A 19,370-nucleotide genomic window follows, 5' to 3' on the forward strand; every position below is an offset into this window, starting at 1 on the left:
AGAGATTACAAAGCTTGAAAGCTTGAAACCTTTCATGCCTTAGAATGAGGAAAGGGACACTTATTTATAGCTCCCTCCATGACTTTGGCCTTACATATTGCCAATGTGAGACTATTCTCCAATGAGAACTTTACAATATAATATTCTAGCTTCTAGATAGTTCTACACTATTCTTATGTACATACATATTCTAGATTCTTCTAGGTTGTTCTTTAGGCCTCCATCTTCTAGAATACTCCATCATATCATAATATTGGCGGGGCGTGACATATTGCTATTGTTGAAGTGTTATTTCAATGAATTATTGTAGGAGAGGTGGTCGTGACTTGGAAGTAATGGAGAGGTTTTCACAACCATATGACGTCGGTGGTAGCTAGGTTTCTTCACTTGCCAGGGTATTAGAGTGTTCCCAAGGAAGGTCGCTGTAATGGAGCGGCGATCCACCGTGTCGCTTGCCTAGCCGGAATCGGAGTATTTGTGAAAAGTGAGTGATCCTGGCTGAATGGGAAGGCCAAAGTAAATTGTTCCTTTGTTGTATCAAAAGAGGCTTTTAAGTTGTTGGAAGTGCATTTAGAGGGGCTGCTGAAGGTGTTGTGAGAGAATATTTACTGCTAAGTTAATATTCGGTTGTGTGATGGTTAAATATTGTAAGAATTCATTGAGATGTCGGTAGAGAGGCAGTTTCGCAAATTGTTGTTGAAGCTCGGGGGTGAGATTTCGATGAGATGCCATTGGGTTGGGCGTTGATTTGCAATCATTCATATATGCTTTAGTGAGGATTTCAGAGGCATAGTGAGTTTGGTTGAGGAACAGACATGTTGTGGTATGTAAAATGTTGATGCCGAGAAAAGGCGGGGTGCGACCCCAAGAAGAAAATTTGTTTTTGAGAGCTGCCATCATGCTGTGCATGTCTTTGCCATTGGTGCCGGTGACCAAGATGTCGTCAAGGTAGAGTATTAGATAAATAGGGGGTTGTGTTGTGATGATATATGAGGAGAGAGGGGTCGGCTTAACTTTTGTAGAAGCTTACTTGAAGTAAATGACCTGTGATGTTGCTGAACCATTGGCGCGGCGATTGCTTGATATCGTAGATGGCCTTCCGTAGCAGACATACATGATTTGGTTTGTGTTCATCAATATATCTTGGCGGTTTACACATGTAAATTGTTTACTAAAAATCATTGTGAAGAAAGGCGCTGGATACATCTAATTGTAAGAAAACTTGTGAATCTGGTTAAAAATCACAAAATCTGAGTGCGTGTGGATTTGATACTCTCATGCCGGTATTGCAAATCCCAATTTAGATGCCTTGATGAACTCTAGCTAACATTTTTTGCATTTTTTTTTATTTTAACTATTTCACAACAAGTGCATCCGTCCCAAAATATTAACCTTACAAGTCATTGCAAATACAAAAGCAGAGTTCATGATTAAAAATGTATTTTCTCATTCTAAATGAACATTTCTTTGTGTCTTTATGTAGAAAATTTCAATTGAGAAATTATACAGACTCAAAAACCCTTCTTTCTCTGCGTTCATCAGTTCTTCATTCTATGGAGCATTGCTGATAAAGAGTTGTTATTTTTTATATGCATGATCAATTCAGATTTGAATAATCATCCATCAAATCTTTCACCGTGGACCATAAGATTAGGGCAAAAATCCATCCATAAAGATGATGTTCTATATAATTCAGGTTGTGCTAATAACTTTTTTGATGGAATGAGCCGAATCTTTGATCCAAATTGATTTGTGGAGGTTTATTTTGGCAGCTCTCTTTTATATTGTATTGAGAAACACTCACAAAATTGGAAATTCTCGGAAGTACTTGCATTAGTCTTTTCTTCAATATAAATTTTATGTTAAATGCATTTGACATGACTTATTTAATCAACTTGTTAACTACCTTATAATTTTTTCTCTTTTCTTCCCTTTTGAATTTAAAGCGAACACTTTACTAGATAAATTTACATGTTTTGTTCTAACAGCTAACTTATATGTAGGGATTATGTTCACTACTGATGGTGGATATTACAGTTTTTTTGTGCCTTGGATGATTCATGGATTATCTTGTAGGATACTGAATAGTTTTTCCCAAGCTTAATAGAAAAATATTAAATGCTTGATTTATAGGAGCTAAAATTTTCTAGACCGGGTAGATTGATGTACAAGCCATAGTTTGTATATTTGTTGCCTCTTCATTGTTGCTACGTGCTGATTAAAACCTTTTGTTTTTCTGTTAGATTAGCGTTGTTGCCTTGCTTTCAGCTTCTGTTGTTTCCATCTTTCGCTTTTGCCACTGCTATTAGCTTTCTTACTATGTCCCGTTACCTCATGCATGCTATAGTCCCGCTACATTCCCTCAATTGCTACAACCCTAGGATTATGAGTTCCGGTAATTGTTGAAGTTGGAGTAGGACTTTTAGGCGCTTATTATTTTGAGAATATATTTTTTATTTTGTTATGGTCGTTTTGGCAATTTGGGAATTCAAGTTTATAAAAAAGATTTTTATTATTGGAATTCAAAAACGATGGATTAAAGCATGTTATTTTGAGTATTTTTCTACAGATTTTCTGTAGTTGCTTATTTTTGCTCCTTTGTATGCTATAATTTATAAAGTTCATTGGATTTTGAAATAATATTTTACTTTTCTTTCTTAATGTGTCTTCTCTGAGCACTTCATAGTTATGAATAACTTCTTCTGTTGTGAGGTCTAGTTCTTTCATTGAAGTTGATCTCTATCCTTTTTTTGTGTGTTTTATTTGCTTATTCATTAGTTTTATAAAAATGATTGAAACATTTCAAGTAAGACATGTTGGGCTTTATTTTTACTTCTGATTTGTAGAGTTGTTGAGCCTAATTTTTTTCTTTGTGAGGAAAATGCATTTCATAGATTTAGCCATATGTCAACCCTTGCCGGTATGATCGCCATAGGGTCTGGAAGTGTTGAGGGGAACCACTGAAATGTATCTAATATTTACGTTATTTTATTAAGGGTGTTTGGAGGTTTTATTTTTCTTTTTTCGTTTCCCTTTATTTATTTAGAGAGAGAGAGAGAGAGAGAAAGAGGGTGATGAATTAGGGTTTTAATATCCATAAATAATTTGTAGTAGCGACGATAAAATGTATCAATCAATTCAGTGAATATATATAAAATGCTTCTGTTATTGTGCTTCAATCTTCTGTTCCTTTTGCTTGTAGAGGTTTAACCTATACCCCAACAAGTTAAGGTATGTCAAGTTTTATTATGATTTGAAATTTTATACACTTGGCTATTTTTATAGAATTTTAGATTTTGGGTGATCATTAAATTGATTCTTGGAATGAATAAAATTACTTGGGGTTTGTTTGTTTTGACTTTTCAAACCATGTTTACGGTTTAACCGCATTTCGCGTCATTTTATTGCATGTTCAATCCAGAACAGTTTGTTCTTCGCGGAGCAGAAAACTCGACTTTGCGACCGCAGATGAGGTCCTGTGTCCGCTATTCGATTTTTTTGGATTTCAGTTTTATCCACGCAAGGTGTTCAGAGGAAATGCCAAATAATAGTGACCCCATAAATTTTGATAAAGGAAAAGGGCTTTTTAAAAACCATTTTTAAAAACATTGACTGTTCAAGCTCCAAGAAATTTTAAAACTAAGATTGTCGGCCGTTATTTTGAAAAATATGAAAATAGTTTTGATGTAAATATGATTTTTGAGAGTAATATTTTAATTATTGAAATAGATGAGACCAAACGAGAGACCAAACGGACCAAACGAGTCTCACATTTTAGATAGTTTGGATGACTACGCACGATACCACAAGTAATACACTTATCCCGAAGAATAAACATATCACTTGTAGTAGGCTCAATTACATAAACTAAAGAATTTGTGACATTCGTTTGGTCTGCGAAATATTTTATATGAGACCAACAAGTTCCCATACCTAATATGAGGATTAGATATAGTTTATTTTACCTGAGTTCCAAGTTCCCTATAGAGGCAAGCCCCAATAGAGGCAAACCCCTATAGTTAATTACATCTTAAATGACCAGATCTTAAATGACACATCTTAAATGACCAGGGTCACTTAAGAAAACTCTCGATTAAGATCAGTGGTTTTACCTTCTAGATTTCAAAGTTTAGGTTTCCAAAATTGGACAATGGAAAATCAAATGGGAATGACCCAAATAGGAACAATTATTTTAAAGAATCCAAAGGAGCAAAGAGTAGGGGATATCACAGATTCAGGGAGAACCCCGGTGACCTCCCAAGTATCCTATTGTTTGGCTTTATGTCTTCGAAGTGATGTTGTTTAATGTTTTATCTTGCAACTTATTTAAAATTTAGGACTTATATTTGCACGATATTTGATCTTGCAAATGACCTAAAAAAATAAGAGAATTTACACTGTACCATACAGTAATTTCGGAATCCTAAAGTGTTAGGACTTATAATTGCATAACAGGGTTGTATAATTGCATTAATTGCATAACAGGGTTGTGCAAAAGCCTAAAGGTGATATGTGAGGGTTTACGCTGCGCTAGGCAAACCACCTCGAAATCCTGTGGGTTGTTATTTAAACCAAGGAAAGTGATTAGTGATGTGAATTTGTTTTGATGCTGCTCTTCTGAGTGTCCTCGTCGTGTTGCCCACGGTGTTCGCTCCAAGCTCCTCGTCGTAGCATCTTCGGGTTTGATATTAGTTTTAAAGGGTACATGTAATTATTAGGTTTTCCTACACTAAGGTATAATGTGTAACAAAATAATAAAATATGCAGTATGACAAGAAAAGAACAGTAGAATGTGCGGCATAGAAGAGAAAGAACAATACAGTATGTTGTGAACTAAAATGTTGTAATGTAAATCCAACATGTATATCTGAGAGGCCTGCTGCTCCTTTAAGCGAGCTAGCATACACTGTATAAACAAAAGAAACATTGCTTAGAAAACTCGAAAAAAACGACAAACGACCCACGACGGAAACTCAGGAAAATCGACAAATGATAATTCCAATAAAATTATCAAAATCTCGGGAAGATCCTGGAAAAGGGACCACGAGTGTTTTGCCCAAAAATTCCGATAAAACATACAAAAAATCCGAAAAGAGGGGACTGCAAGCACTTGGTCGGGGCTAGGCTCAAATATAATATATTTGTACTCGAGGGACGTCGAAGGCTACTATCGGTCATCCGGATGTATAGAGCCCTCCACTCAACTAGAATGGTGTTCTACTAAACTTAGCTTAGGAGGGTACTCCTTAGCCCAATATCGATAATCAAAAAATGGACAACCAAGTTGTAACACATTTAAAATTTATATTTTAACATGCACATGGATTTCAGGCATACAAAAAAGAAACTGTATCAATTTTGTAATGAAAATATTTTTATAAATATTGTATATGTTCTTATCATGTCTGTTCTTATCAGTTTTGAAAAGTATAGTTGTCCATGAGTCGATTACACCATTGGGCGTAGGACCGCCAACAACCTAAGAAGATACGGGTCTCCCGCTAGCCTTGTGTCGGTGAATGTTACTGTTATCCTACAATTTATCGGGTCCCAGGATTGGGTCCTGATGTCGTAAGATAAGCGTAGGACCGCCAACAACCTAAGAAGATACGGGTCTCCCGCTAGCCTTGTGTCGGTGAATGATACTGTTATCCTACAATTTATCGGGTCCCAGGATTGGGTCCTGATGTCGTAAGATAAAATATCATTCTGCTCTATCACCGGTGTGCCTTTGTCATCATTGCCCTAAGCCCCAAAACAAAATCGATCTACTTGCGATCTTGCTTGATGGTTTCATATATAGCAAAAAACTATATATGATCACTTATGTGTTAGACATAAACACTGAAAACTGAACCAAGAAGTAAGGAAAAAAGAATAAAAATGGGGATGAGAGAGAGTAGAAATTGATTCACCCAAAAGATCGAGAGAATGAATGGTGGAACAACCCTCAAAACTGTGACAAAAAGACCTGAAAAAGAGAGCCCAAGATCCTTGAATCAATCCAAGAAGGATATCATTTTCTCAATGTTTATAAATGGATCAACCCAAAAAGGGTTTCCTTTCCAAACATTTAACAAGTCGTTCCTTGCAAAAGAACATTTTGAATTCTTTTAAACATTAAGAATTGACAAATTTTTATGTTACCAACATCAAAATATTCAATTTCGCATTAAATTAAAAAGAGTTCCCATGCCACGTAACCCCACTTCTTCCAAAGGATCGCACATAAACACTCCTGGCCGGGGCTGCAAGGAGAACCACCCAAAATGGGCTCACGAGTAGGGATAACAGGAGAAGCCCGACCAGGTTCAACTCACGGGTCAAGGCACTAAGGAGGAACCAAGATCATAGAGAGTGAATCAACCATCAAGCTCACGGGCAAAGGCACCAAGGAGGGCCAGTCGAGCCCGAATTAAAACTATAATAGGATCACAGGTCAACACAACATAAAAGACTCAATTCAGCCCCAAAATAACACATTCAGCCAAATATTCATCACCCGAGCAACAAGAAACATTTAAACAGAACAGAATAATACTACAAGAAATGACAGCCAGGAACATCCAGAGAAGTTATTAACTCCTACTCAAGCAGGGATAGAAACCAAAAGGGTAAACCGAGCCCAATATAAGGGAAATCACAATTAGATGCTCTCGGGTAGGAACAAGCAACAGAGAATCAAAGAATCCGAGACATGGAGGTTCACGGCCAGGAACAACCAAGGGGAGCAACACAAAGCCCCAAAAATCAAATAAAATGACCTTCATATGTTTCAACAGAGACATCCATGATAGGGAGCCAAAATTGAACCACAAAATAGGCTTCTTAAAGTATTAAAACAAGCTTCAACATATATTTGAATAGAGGAAATATCAGGAGATAAAAACAAGCATCTGAAATTAAATTCTTTAAGATCCAAACAGATTCCAACACTCTTTGAATAGGGGCAACAGAGAACAGCCAAACAGGACAAAAGCAAAACCAACTAGGATGCTCACGGGTAAGGGCAGCAAGGGAAAACCACCACAGCATTGTTATTATGCCCCTTTGATATACTAAGAGAGTGAATGGACAAACTCCCATAAACTATCTAGATTGAAGTCATTTTATTGAACAAGACATGATAGTGAATTGATTCATTTATATCAAACATTCCCATATAGAAGTGATATTGAAATCATAAATTTTAGGATAACAAACTTGATTACCAATAAAAATCTCAGGAGGAACGTTATCCAGAGAACCTCCAGTCAAACTGATCCCAGTGAAAGGGCTAAATCGAGCCCAACAAAGGGGCTAAAATAGAAAAGATTTCCAGCCAAAACAAAACCCCAAAAGGAGAAACCCCAAAAGGGAGACAACCCGAGCCCAACACAGGGGTAAACCGAGCCCAACACAGGGGGCAAACCGAGCCCAACACAAGGGTAAATCAGAATACAATTTTAGCTCAACTATACCCAACAAAAGAGAGCCAATAACAGAGAAATTTTTGAGCCAAACCGATTCCTTCTCTCAAACCAAATTAAACTCAACATAAAGGCTAAAGAAAAGAATATAATTTAAGTCAAAACCACACCCACCAAATGGGGAAAAAAATCAGCATTTCCAGCGTGAGTTCAACCCAAAAGAGCCAAAATCGAACCCAGCATAGGAGCAAACCGAGCCCAACACAGGAGCAACATAAAGAATTATGATAGTTAAATTGAGCTCAGCAAAGGGAGCATATCAAGCCAAATCTCATGCAAAACCGGGCCCAAACCTCAAGCCAAACAGAGCCCACCAAATGGGCAAAACAGGGCAGAATTTCTAACTAGCTTTTAATCCAAAAGAAACCAAAACAAAGCTTATTAAATGGGTCAAAACAGGGCAAAATTTCCAGCTAACGTTTAATCCAAAAGAAGCTAAAATCGAGCCCATCAAATGGGCCAAAACAGAGCCACCAAGAATCAGATTCCACAAATTCTTAAAACCCAAAATTTGCATCCATCATATACTTTGAACAGGGACAGAGAACGAATAAGCATATGTGAATTCCAACATATATTTGAACATGGGTGATAATAATAAAAAGCTTAAGAGTCAAGTTGAACCAACATTTCATTTAGCATGTATCTCAAATAGGCAATTATCATCTCATGGCAACAATCATAATGTTCCAAAATTCTATCTGTCATGCATTTTTTAGCAGAAGAAGAGAAAAATATCCATATTATGCTTCATTTTTACTGATTCTAGCAAGTATCCACGACTAGATCTTAAAACAGGCCTAAACCTTATCTTCACATGCTTTAGAGGAGAAAATGAATACTTTTAGATGTCATCCGAAATGGTGCAGATTAGAAGAAAGAAGAGAAATACCTCTTAATGCAGACTCAAAATAAAACTGTACGACAGATTCAAGAAAACACCTCCTACAGAAACCCTCTTTCTAAAAGCTTCGAGAAACATCAACCAATGAACACTCCAGCACACAAGAACCTAGCCACACAAGAACCTAGCCAAGAAACAAGAAAGAATTTCGGCAGAGCCTCCCCCTAAGAGCCTTAAACAACAACTAGCAAAATAATCTTAGCCTTCCTTTCCCTCTCAAAATTTTCAACAACCCAAAATAGTACTTTAGGAAGCTTTTTATAGGTAGAGATGAAGGGGGGATCCGACACCTACCACCGTAAGACGGTCAAATCAAATAACGGGAGTGAATCGTCACCATAAAGGAGGAGAAAGTAAAGCCTCGAGAAGAAGAAGGGTCAGCCAGCCGAGCTCCCACGATTGGAGAGTCGAGAGGTCAAGCGGCCACGCGAGGAAGGAGAAGAGTTGAGAGAGAGGGAAGGATCGTCGCGTGGATAGCTCGCGAGATCTAGGGCTCGCATGAGAGGGACGCTATTGCGGCTGATAGAGCCGCGAGATGGGTCAAACGAAGAACTAAGTGTGTGGGTAGGGTGTAAATAAGGTTTAGGATTAAAAATTTTATTATAAATAATGATATAAATATAAAAGTATATAAAATATATAATATTTCCCAAAAATAAAATTTGATTCGTACGTTAAATCATAGCCAAAGTGAATGTTCTTTTTAGGTAATTCTGACGTTCCGAACGCGTTGACGTGGTTCGTTTCGTCGGAGGAGGTCGTTTTGACGAATTCATCGATTTGCGTGCAATTTGCTCGTGTGCAAAATTATGACAATATGAGTGTCTTTCCTAACTAAAATTGGTGTTCTGGACGCGTTGGCGCAGTTCATTTCATCATTGGAGGTCGTCCGAAGAAGTTTGCATTTTTACCCATTCTTTAAGCTCAATTTTGGTCCGACATTGCGCAACTCAGTGAATTTTGTGCATTTTGTGTGCGTGCGTGATAATGAAGTCCTGAAGAGGTTTTTCTTAGGGCTTGAGATCCTATTAGGAACTTCTCCTGAGTCTCCACATAGTCTTTTACCACTCGACCATAATACGATGGTTTTGAGATCATCAATATGAGACATCACAAGAAAAATATGAAGTAGCAGGAATTTCTAAGGGAATGGATTCCAATACTAGTTTTCTAAGATAGTTAATAGAAACCCCTAGAGCTAGATCCTAGGATCATAAAGAAAAGAGTAATGACCTCAAAATGAGGTCAACAAAGATTAGATTAAAATATAATTTTGCAAAATAAAATTAAAAAAAATGTTAATTTAAGTCCAATCAGCCGTCTCGATGCTAATGTGGCATTAGATTTCAATACATACCACTTATATATTTACATATTGAATACCCAAATTTAATTTTTACATATATGTCACCTTAATTATACATGAAAGATATATTTCATTTTTTAAAATTGAAATGATTATATTTTTGACGTGATATGAATGATTTGGATGATATAAATGTAAAAAATAAAGTTTATGTTTGATATATGTAATTCATAAGAATTGGGTGGTATGAATATAAATGCCCATAACTTATATAATTTTGTCAATATAGCTATTAATCATAATTAATAACAATCAGTATTCCTTTATATGCTATCATACAGGCACAAATAAAAAGATTCTTGTTTAAACCAGATTAAACAGGTTCATTAGATGGTCAAATCATTATATGCTTGTTGATCTTTTTCTCTTTCTCATTATCACTTGCAACTCTTGATTCTACAATTTAACTTTGAGTTTACTTTTGTATTTCTGCTTGTTTAAATAATATAGTTAAATATTAGAATTACATATATCTATAAAACTATAAATCCTATATAATTCAGAGGGGGTATTTCAGACATTTGTACATAGACAACACTTTGAAAACTGTATTTTTCAAATAGACTAACTGCTTCTGGAGCACATAGCTTTTAAACAACAGATTTTCCACAACAATTTTTGTACTGAGATTTCATATAACTATAGCTGAAACAAACACACTCTTAGTTAGAGGATAAATTATGAATTAGTGCCTTGCAAGTTAGTAATAGAAGGTGCATTATCTATTCATGTTGTCTTTATGTTGCTATGAGTAGTATCACCGACACCATGACATTCTTATAGATCTCAATAAAGGAGCATGATATTGTGCTTAGCAACTAATCTCTAACTTTGTTGTTTAGTCACCTATCATTGTCTTTTTAAGCTCTTGTTGCTAATCTGTCTTTGGAGGATCTTCCAATGATTACATAAGAGGCATTAGTAATGATAGAGTGAAGAAATGCAGTAAAAAAAGCAATGTTAGCATTGGAGAATAATAAAACCTGTGTCGGGAAATGTCAAAAGAAAATATCAGCCAGTTGGTTCTATCGAGTATCATAAAGTATGATTAATGGCAAACTACTCTTTTTAAAACTATGGAATTGACTATTAGAAAATGCTTTTACTACAGGCTAGATTAAACGCCATTCAAGTTCTCGTTCCTTGCGGGAAACTTCTATTGGAAACTTCAATAATTTGATGTTTTTTGTTTTTGATTAGTAAGTTGAAGTAAGAAATTTATATGGATTACCATTGATTATTGATGAGGCTTAAGTTTATGGAAAAGTTTGTAAGCTTAGTAAATCTCATTATGGGCTAAAATAAGTTCCATGAATTTGGTTTGGGAAATTCACGAAGACAATTCAATATAAATGGTGCTAACAAGGTCAATCTGATTATATTTTAATTTGTATACATAAATAGGGTAAGGTTGCAATCCTTATATCAATGTTGATGATATAATCTTGTCTAGCGATGATATTGTAGGAATGGAAAGGACTAAAAAATTTCCATAAAGCATAGTTTTAGATAAAAAATCTAAGTTTGTTGAGATGCTTTCTTGGTTTGAAAGTAGCAAGGAGCAGAAGTGGTATTGCTTATTCTGAAAGGAAGTATGTTTAGATCTTTTTATTATCATGTGGAGTCTGATTGTGCTAATCAATTATTTATTCAGAGCCCTTAAATTTACCAATTAAGCTTGATGATGAGTTTGTTGGGGGTACGAAGGAACCGTCCCATGTATTGGATTCGGAGATGCTACCCACAAATTTTTTTTTTCCCCGTACAGAGTGCCTTGACGCCTTACCTATAGCACCCCAAGGCCAAGCCAACAACTCCCCAGCTCCTGGAAAACAGTGTCGCCGCGCCCAATCTAGGTTTAGAACCCAAGAATAACGACACTGCAACACCACTATTGTGGCGTCACGACGTCAGTAACCGACTTTTGGCAGTTTTTCACTTAAAGTTTGAGTTTTGTTGATTGGAAGAAATAGATTTTGATTCTCTCTTGTGTTACAGAAAGGAGAAGAGTGTCTTGGAGTTTTCAAATTGTGGAGAGGCTTTAGTGTGATGTAATTCGTAGGACTTTACTAATTTCTTCATAGTGAATTTTTAATGTGGTTTGGTTGGGTTATTTTTTCTCGTTTTCGGGTACTTCCATGTCAAATCTTGTGTTTTATGTGGTTTTCTTGTTTTGTGAGCTTTTATTCAAAATTTTGCTTTGGATCTCTTGAATTGGTTTTCACAATTCATATCTCCCAACACTTTTATTAGAGATGGGGATATTATGGTTTAAACTTGCGGATACTCCCATAATTTTCAATCTGAAGCTTAGAGAACACTAATATGCATTATGCTTGTCTATATCATATGTGGGCTATATGTCAAATTTTGAGGTTGGTCAAAGGAATTTGAGGATTATTCAAGCTAGCATTTGGGAAGTTGATTGAGAAGCTGGGATTATTGAACTTATTTTGTCCAAAATTGGGGGAGAATGCAGTCAATTATGTATTCTACCTTTTTCTATCAAAGACTAGGTCTAGATTCAACTTATCTAAGTATGTTAGTTTTGTTATTGGATTGCCAGCTACAAATTTTTTTAATTTTCTTAATTCTCTCGATCTAGTTTTAGTTACTACCTTCCTGAAATATTGTGTCGAGGTTTCAATACCTAGCGTAGAAATCTACATGTATGAAGATTTGCAAATAATGTAGTGCAACTTCTATTTTCTAGACTTATTTTTATTTCTTTGCAATGTTCTTTTTCTTTCACATACAAATCTAATACATTTTGAAAAAAAACTTGGGATGAAATTCTCCAAATTCTTATTCCAAATTTTTAAATATAAGGTTACATATACAGGAAACAGTTCCTTATAATTTACAATCTTATCAAATATATTTAGCCTAAACATAGGAAATAATTCTGACATAAACATAAATAAGACGAGAATTAAACTAGTTAGGGGGATTCCCAAATTTTCTCTAATAAATAAGCAGGTTGATCCTCCTATATATACACATATCGAAATGTTTGGACAGTTGATTTTTTATCCTATAACCTCAATCTAACTAATAGATGCAATTGATGCCATTAACATATAGAAATAAGTAAATGAACTCACTATTAACTTACCTTTTAAAATGTACACAATAATCTTAATAGCACATCGTGTACTACTATCATGAATTGAACATATTTTTTATAACATTATCATGGTAACTGCTTTAACCCATACAAAGATTTGTCTAGTCCGCAAATCAAGTCTTTTATAGCTCCATATTCAGACGGTTTTAACATATAGATCTTCTCTTGCAAATTCTCATGTAGGAGAGTAGTTTTCATATCACATTGCTCCAAAATTCGACAGTACTATGTTAGAAGTGCCAAGAGAACAAGGATCTAGAGATGCTTGACTACTGGGGAGAACACTTCATCATAGTAAATACCTTCTCATTGCGCAAAGCCTTTTGTCAGTAATCTTATCTTGTACCACACATCAACTCCATGTGATCCTTCTTTTTTGCATACACCCATTTGCATCTAATAACTTTTCTTCTTGTATGAAGTTTCACCAACCTCAAAGTAGCATTCTTCTGAAGAGACTCCATCTCTTCATTCATCGCCCCTCTCCAAATATCACCATCCGAGCTCTCTGCATCTTCCTTGTAGTGACAAAGGATTTTAGTCTCCGTGATCGAAAGTGCAAATACAATATGATCCCTCAACCAAGCTGGTTTTGGGATATTCTGATGTCTAGTCCTGTACATAGCGATTCCTAAGCAGGAACCTCATTCTTGGCATCTTCTTCCAACTTCTCTTGAGCACTGCCAATAAGTACCTCCCGAATTGCAACTTTGTTAGGTACTTGAGTAGAAGTGGATGAACTCATCAAACTCCAACTTTTGTTATATATCTATGGTTCTAGTAGAACTCTTTACCTGTTTCATTTCTCGAGGCTTCAACAAGCTTGCCTCAAAAATGGTAACAACTCTACTAATGAAGAAGATCTTCCTATCTGACTGATCATACAACTTGAAACCCTTTAAAAACTATGCTTGAAGCCATTGAATATCACATTCTCTGCACATAGTTTTAGTTTATCATTCTGCATGTGGAGCAAGTTGGACGCTGAAAAATTCTCTTGTGATCATAATTTCTAGCAAAATGCCACAACCACATCTCCTTTGGGATCTTCTTTCCAATAGCCGCAGAAGACAGATGGTTCACCAAGTTATGTACATAGTCTATAGCCCCAACTCAATTGACTCTATCAAACTCAGCATTGGACAACATACATTGAAATTTCTTAACTAAAGTCTTATTTATCCCTCTACCACCTCGTTCTGTTGTGGTGTCTCTCGAAAGTGAAATGATGTTTTATCCCAAATTTCTGGCACACTTGCAAGAATACATACGATGTGTATTCATTCTCGTTGTCTGATCTATTACACAAATCTTTTTACCAATCAGAGTTTAAGTCTACTGATTCCAAGTTATGAAAATCTCCAACACCTTGCTATTGTGCTTCATGTGTACACTCAAACATATCTGAAGTAATCATCGATGAAAGACATAAAGATCTTCGTCCGTCGAATGATGTCGTCTTTGTCGGACCCCAAACAGTTATGCAAACTTTCGTTAAAATACCATGTGACAGTACTAAAGTATACTCGTTCTTTTTTGTTCAAAACACATTTTTCACATAAATCAAGCTTGTAAGTGCTCGCTCCTTTGATCATTCCTTGCTTCACCAAGGTCTGAAGTGAAACTTTTCTAGCATGAGCTAGCCGCATATTCCACAACATAGTGACATCAGGAGCATCATCAACAACAACCACCATTCCAATCATTGTACTACCTTGAAAATAGTAAAAGTTGTGATGACGAACTCTCTGCATAAAAATTCAGTGTTCCACGACATATTCTCAGAACTCCTGCCTCAATAATTACCTTGTAGCTTTTGACTTCTAAGACCCCAAATGACAATAAAATCTTCCTGATATTTGGAATATGTCTAACATCAGTCAGCTCCCTCATAGTGTCATCATGTATTCTGATAAAGACGCTCCCCAGACCAATAGTACGACAAATTTGATCGTTGCCCATAGTCACAACTCCGCTATCGAACTTCTTGTATGTACAAACTATTCTCGATGATGAAAAATGTGATAGGTAGCACCCGTGTCTTGAATTCAACACAAATCATGTGTATATAGACTGTGAGAAACTATAAATAATGATACATTTAAATCTGTCTCGTCGTACCTCTCCACAATAAGATTGATTTTCAACTCAGGGGAAAATCCATTTTCCTTTTTCCTTCAGCTTCGAATAATCTTTCTTTCAATGAACAATTTTTAAACAGAAAATACACTGATATTTTCAAGACTTCGCCCACCAAACTAAGAAATATCGTCCCAACCACATTTCTTTGTCCAACTCTTCTTCTTCTTCTCAGATTTGTCACGTTGGAGTACAAGTGCCTTAGCAGGCTCCATGTTTGTGCCTTCCTTGTCCCTTTGACGAAACTTGTGATTCAATAGCGTCGTAGTCACTTCATCATTATTCAAGACATTTTTTTTCTTGAATGAGTGTCATTGTGAAGTTTTTGTACTCAACAAAGAGCGAATTCAACAGAAAAATTGTCCTGTCTTCTTCTCCAATATTTTCATTCAACTTTAACAAATCTGTAACAACTTTGTGAAGTCATCCAAGTGCTCATCAATAGTAATCACACATCTCATTTGAAACTTGTAGAGTCGACCCTTCATTTGAAGATATTTTGTCATGTTTTTCGTGAGATAGATATTTGTTCTCTAGCTTTCTCTATAATTTTCTTGCAAATTCTCCATCATCACCAGATATTTGATTCTCCGAGTCGAGCAATTTCGGATCAAGCCACAAACACTGTAGTCTATTTTCAACCATTCTATTTGATATTTCTATATACCGTTCATCATCATTAAGAAACTCCTCCATATCAAAGATCACATCGCGCCCATCATCTCGCATCGTCACAAACCAAAATTTTCTTTGTCATCAAATTTCGTCATATTGATCTTGATAGTATGTGTAACCAACTGATAAATAGCTATCTTTTCAAACGCCATGGTGGATTTTGAAGACTAGATGCGGTGCTATTGTTGATAATTGATGTATGCTATGATTCTAAAGGAATATTCCGACTATTAGAAATCAAAGATTCTTCCCATATTCCTTTGCTAGCTATGCAGGAGTACGATTTATCAGGAAATCAGGAATATTCCTTTAAATGCAAAAAAAAAAAAAGATTCCCTTTTGAACTCTCGTCAGGTGTTGCCTGTCGGTTGACGAATTAGGTTGAACCTGTGCAACTCTTCCTGCATTAGACTTGCCTGATGCGCCATTTCCATCGGACCACCTCTTGTTGGATTTGCCACCCTCTTCTGCCAAAATGTGCGGCATCGGATAGCTCCTTGCTAACACGCCACGCCGAATCAGATCACATATCGTTCCTCAGACTGCTAAGATCGCGAAACCTCATGTAATGCAGTTGTTGTCGGCACCCAGAACGAACCAAAATCTATGATACTAATTGTTGTGTCAACAATGTGGAAAACAATATCACACAACAAACAATCAAACGAACATGGTGAGATTTACGTGGTTCAGTGCAAATCCACCTGTCTATGAGGAGGGAGCTTCCACTATCACATGTGGAGAGAAAAAAAAAGGCGGTCAGGAAAAAGTAGGGTTACAACTCACTTCTCAAAAGAAGTCATCATCCCTCATTTATATAAGAAAGCATTATGACACACTAATCAAAAAACACATATGACCAATTTACCCTCTAATACAATTAAAGCCTCTAATACAACAATATGATCCAACAAAAATTATCATTTTCAAGATACTTGGGAATAATAGGGTTAAATCTTCAAATAGCAACTCGCGAAAGTTTCATTTCATTTCATTTCCTCCTCCTTCAACAAAGCCAAAGTCTGAGAGAGCAGACATATAAATATAGATTTAAAATTTTTGCTTGATTTTCCTTCAGCTCATGTATACTCTCCAAATCAAATTTGTTGCTTGATTGAAGTAATATCTTCCATACAATAATCTCAAGTTTTTTCTTATTTAATTTTTCTTGCTCTGGCAGTTTTCTAGTCACTATCATGGGCTTGTTGATCCCGTGGAGCGCAACACTGGCAATTGTCGACGTATACTCAATTTTCGTTAGTTGCCGTCTTCGCCTTCCCGGAGTTATGGTGATTGTGGTTCTAGGAGACTGGGTATCGATCTTCTTTATGCCTTTGCTATGCGATGCCAACTTTTCTCTTAGTAAAAAGAATTAGCACTCAAAACATTGCTATTTTCAAATCTAGCACCCTATTTCATCCATTTTTTAAATTCTCACTCAATTATCAAAATTCACAATAAAATCTCAACCAAATCTTTATCAAATTCTCATTGGTCAATGGTTTGCTCGTGGCGGCACGAGTAAACGCTTTGGTTTGGGATTTCAAAAAATTCACATGGATGCTATTTTTGTAAATAGCAATGTTTCGAGTGCTGAGTATGTGAATAATGTAATTATCTCAAAAGATTAACAGTCATGATGTCATTTCCTCCCAATTTTTTGCAGTCTTTATCACTACTCTCATTGGCAGCTGCTTGTGCAACCGCCGGCGTAGTGGATTTGCTTGTCCATATAAATGACTCTTACTGCCCTCCTAAATATTGCGGGCGATACCAGATTTCTGCTGCAATGGCTTTCCTCTCTTGGGTTCTAACTGCAGCCTCTTTCCTCTTCAACCTATGGCAAGTGGCATCTTTGTGAGTGATTCTGTTCTAACTTCCTCTCTTCTATTTATTGAATTAATTGAATAATTTCTCGATCATTGATCAGATTTGAGAATTTACTTTGTATATAAAATCCACTGTTGAATTCAAATGTTGTTTCTCATCCAAGTGTTAAAAAGGTTTTTTTAGCAATTTCCTTTTTCTCTTCCAAAATGTACAGTAAGAGGTACAGTGTGATTAAAGTTCATTTATTTAAGTCGAGGTATTAACGCTGGTTTTTACTTTGGATCTGTTATAAACCTGGTAATCATTGAGTAATATTCTATGGAGTTGAATGCTGTTTTGTTTGGTAAAAATGGATTGGCATTCTTTTTCTTTCTTTTTTTTGGTTAGATTTGATTTTTCAACGAAGCTGTATGTACTTTACAGATAGATTAATGCACCAAATATAACGGCCCTGACTTTAACTTATTTCTAATTTGACATTCAAACTTCTATAAAGTGAAATACATATATATATATATATATACATACAAAACAGCCCAGACCTTTTAGCCTGTTATTTTGTACGCTAATATTGTATTTTTATGGTTCGGAATCTCTCCCATCTTTGGAAGGATAATGCTTATCAATCTAGATTTCATAAAACCCGCAGTATTGGGCGATAATGCACGTGTGTTAATTGATTTCAAAAGCGTATGATTACAGTTAAAAAATTATTATAAAAAAAGTAATAAAAAAAATAATTACATACATAGTACCAGAAATATTGCTATTTACGAAACTATAATCCATTTTTTTAAACTATCAAACCATTATATTTAGGCATATCAAAATCAAACTATTGAAAATTTAATAAAAATTTTTTAAAAAAAGACGTTATATTTAGGATTTTATTGGGTATGTTAATATTTTAGTGAAATTTGAAAAATCCTTCCAATTTGATGGTAATTTTGTAAATAGTAATATTTATTGATAATTTTGGAAGACAGTTAACTGTGTGCTTTGCAGCTTTGCTGATTACGGGCCCATTTGGAGTAGTTTATAGCTGCGAGCGGCGTTTTGAAAACACTGCCGTGCCGTTTGTTTATCATGTCTGGTTTGCTTATCCCAAAACTATGTTTGATTTTAATTAAAAAAGCGGCCGTGGGATGATATATCGCCCTCATCTGCCTTAGCCGCTCCTTCGGCCCAACCTGAAAGCCTTAGCTGGACACTCCCTCCCATTCAGCAGAAGGCCTTCACACAACAAACCTTAGCCTAACCCTTCTCTCCCCGGTAAGAACTTTTTTTTTTTCTCTTCTCCTCTCCTTCTCGGCAGGGGTCAAACAGCCCTTAGGAGCCAAAAAAAAGAAAAATCTTGAGAAAGATCTCTATGCATAAAGGTTTCTTTTCTTGTGAATCTGTTGTTTGATGTTTCTGTCTGGAAATAAGTCCTTTTTTTCTTTGCTTTTCAATAAATATGTGACTCAAATACTTGATTCAAACTCCTTGGATAGAGAATTCATTTTTCTGGAGCTGCTCTTTGTTGGCGGGAGATAGGTGTAGCGATTCATTTGGTTTGCATTGTTGATTGCTGAACAACTGACCATATTCATTGAATTTGATTAGCTTGATGGTTTTATTATTCTATAAATTATAATCCAAACAGTTGCTAAAGTTCATCTAAACATTGCCATAGTTTTAATAGTAATTTTAATAGTTTTTTTTTACTTATCAATATTAGTACTCATTGTTAAGGTTTGTATTTTATTTTTTGTACTATTCCGAACTCCTTTTTGGCTTCTCGATCATCAAATATATTGCTTAGACAGTTCTGCTACAAATAATCTTACTGCACAGAGACAAATTGATTATTTATCCAAA

At 35.7% G+C, this 19,370-nt stretch overlaps 1 protein-coding gene across 1 annotated transcript in view; it reads left to right on the forward strand.

Annotated features, from left to right (window-relative positions):
• Positions 1–17,744, forward strand: part of LOC110032723 (CASP-like protein 5C1) — a 25,419-nt gene extending 7,675 nt beyond the window's left edge. Inside the window, exons 2-3 of the mRNA XM_020736451.1 lie at positions 16,861–16,993; positions 17,347–17,744. Of these exons, the coding sequence (XP_020592110.1) occupies positions 16,861–16,993; positions 17,347–17,541 (328 nt within the window). The 3' untranslated portion in view covers positions 17,542–17,744. The remainder of the gene's footprint in view (positions 1–16,860; positions 16,994–17,346) is intronic.
• The last annotated feature ends 1,626 nt before the right edge of the window (positions 17,745–19,370 follow it).

Source organism: Phalaenopsis equestris, unplaced genomic scaffold (assembly GCF_001263595.1).
Source record: "Phalaenopsis equestris unplaced genomic scaffold, ASM126359v1 Scaffold001013, whole genome shotgun sequence".
NCBI classification, from domain to species: Eukaryota; Viridiplantae; Streptophyta; class Magnoliopsida; order Asparagales; family Orchidaceae; genus Phalaenopsis; species Phalaenopsis equestris.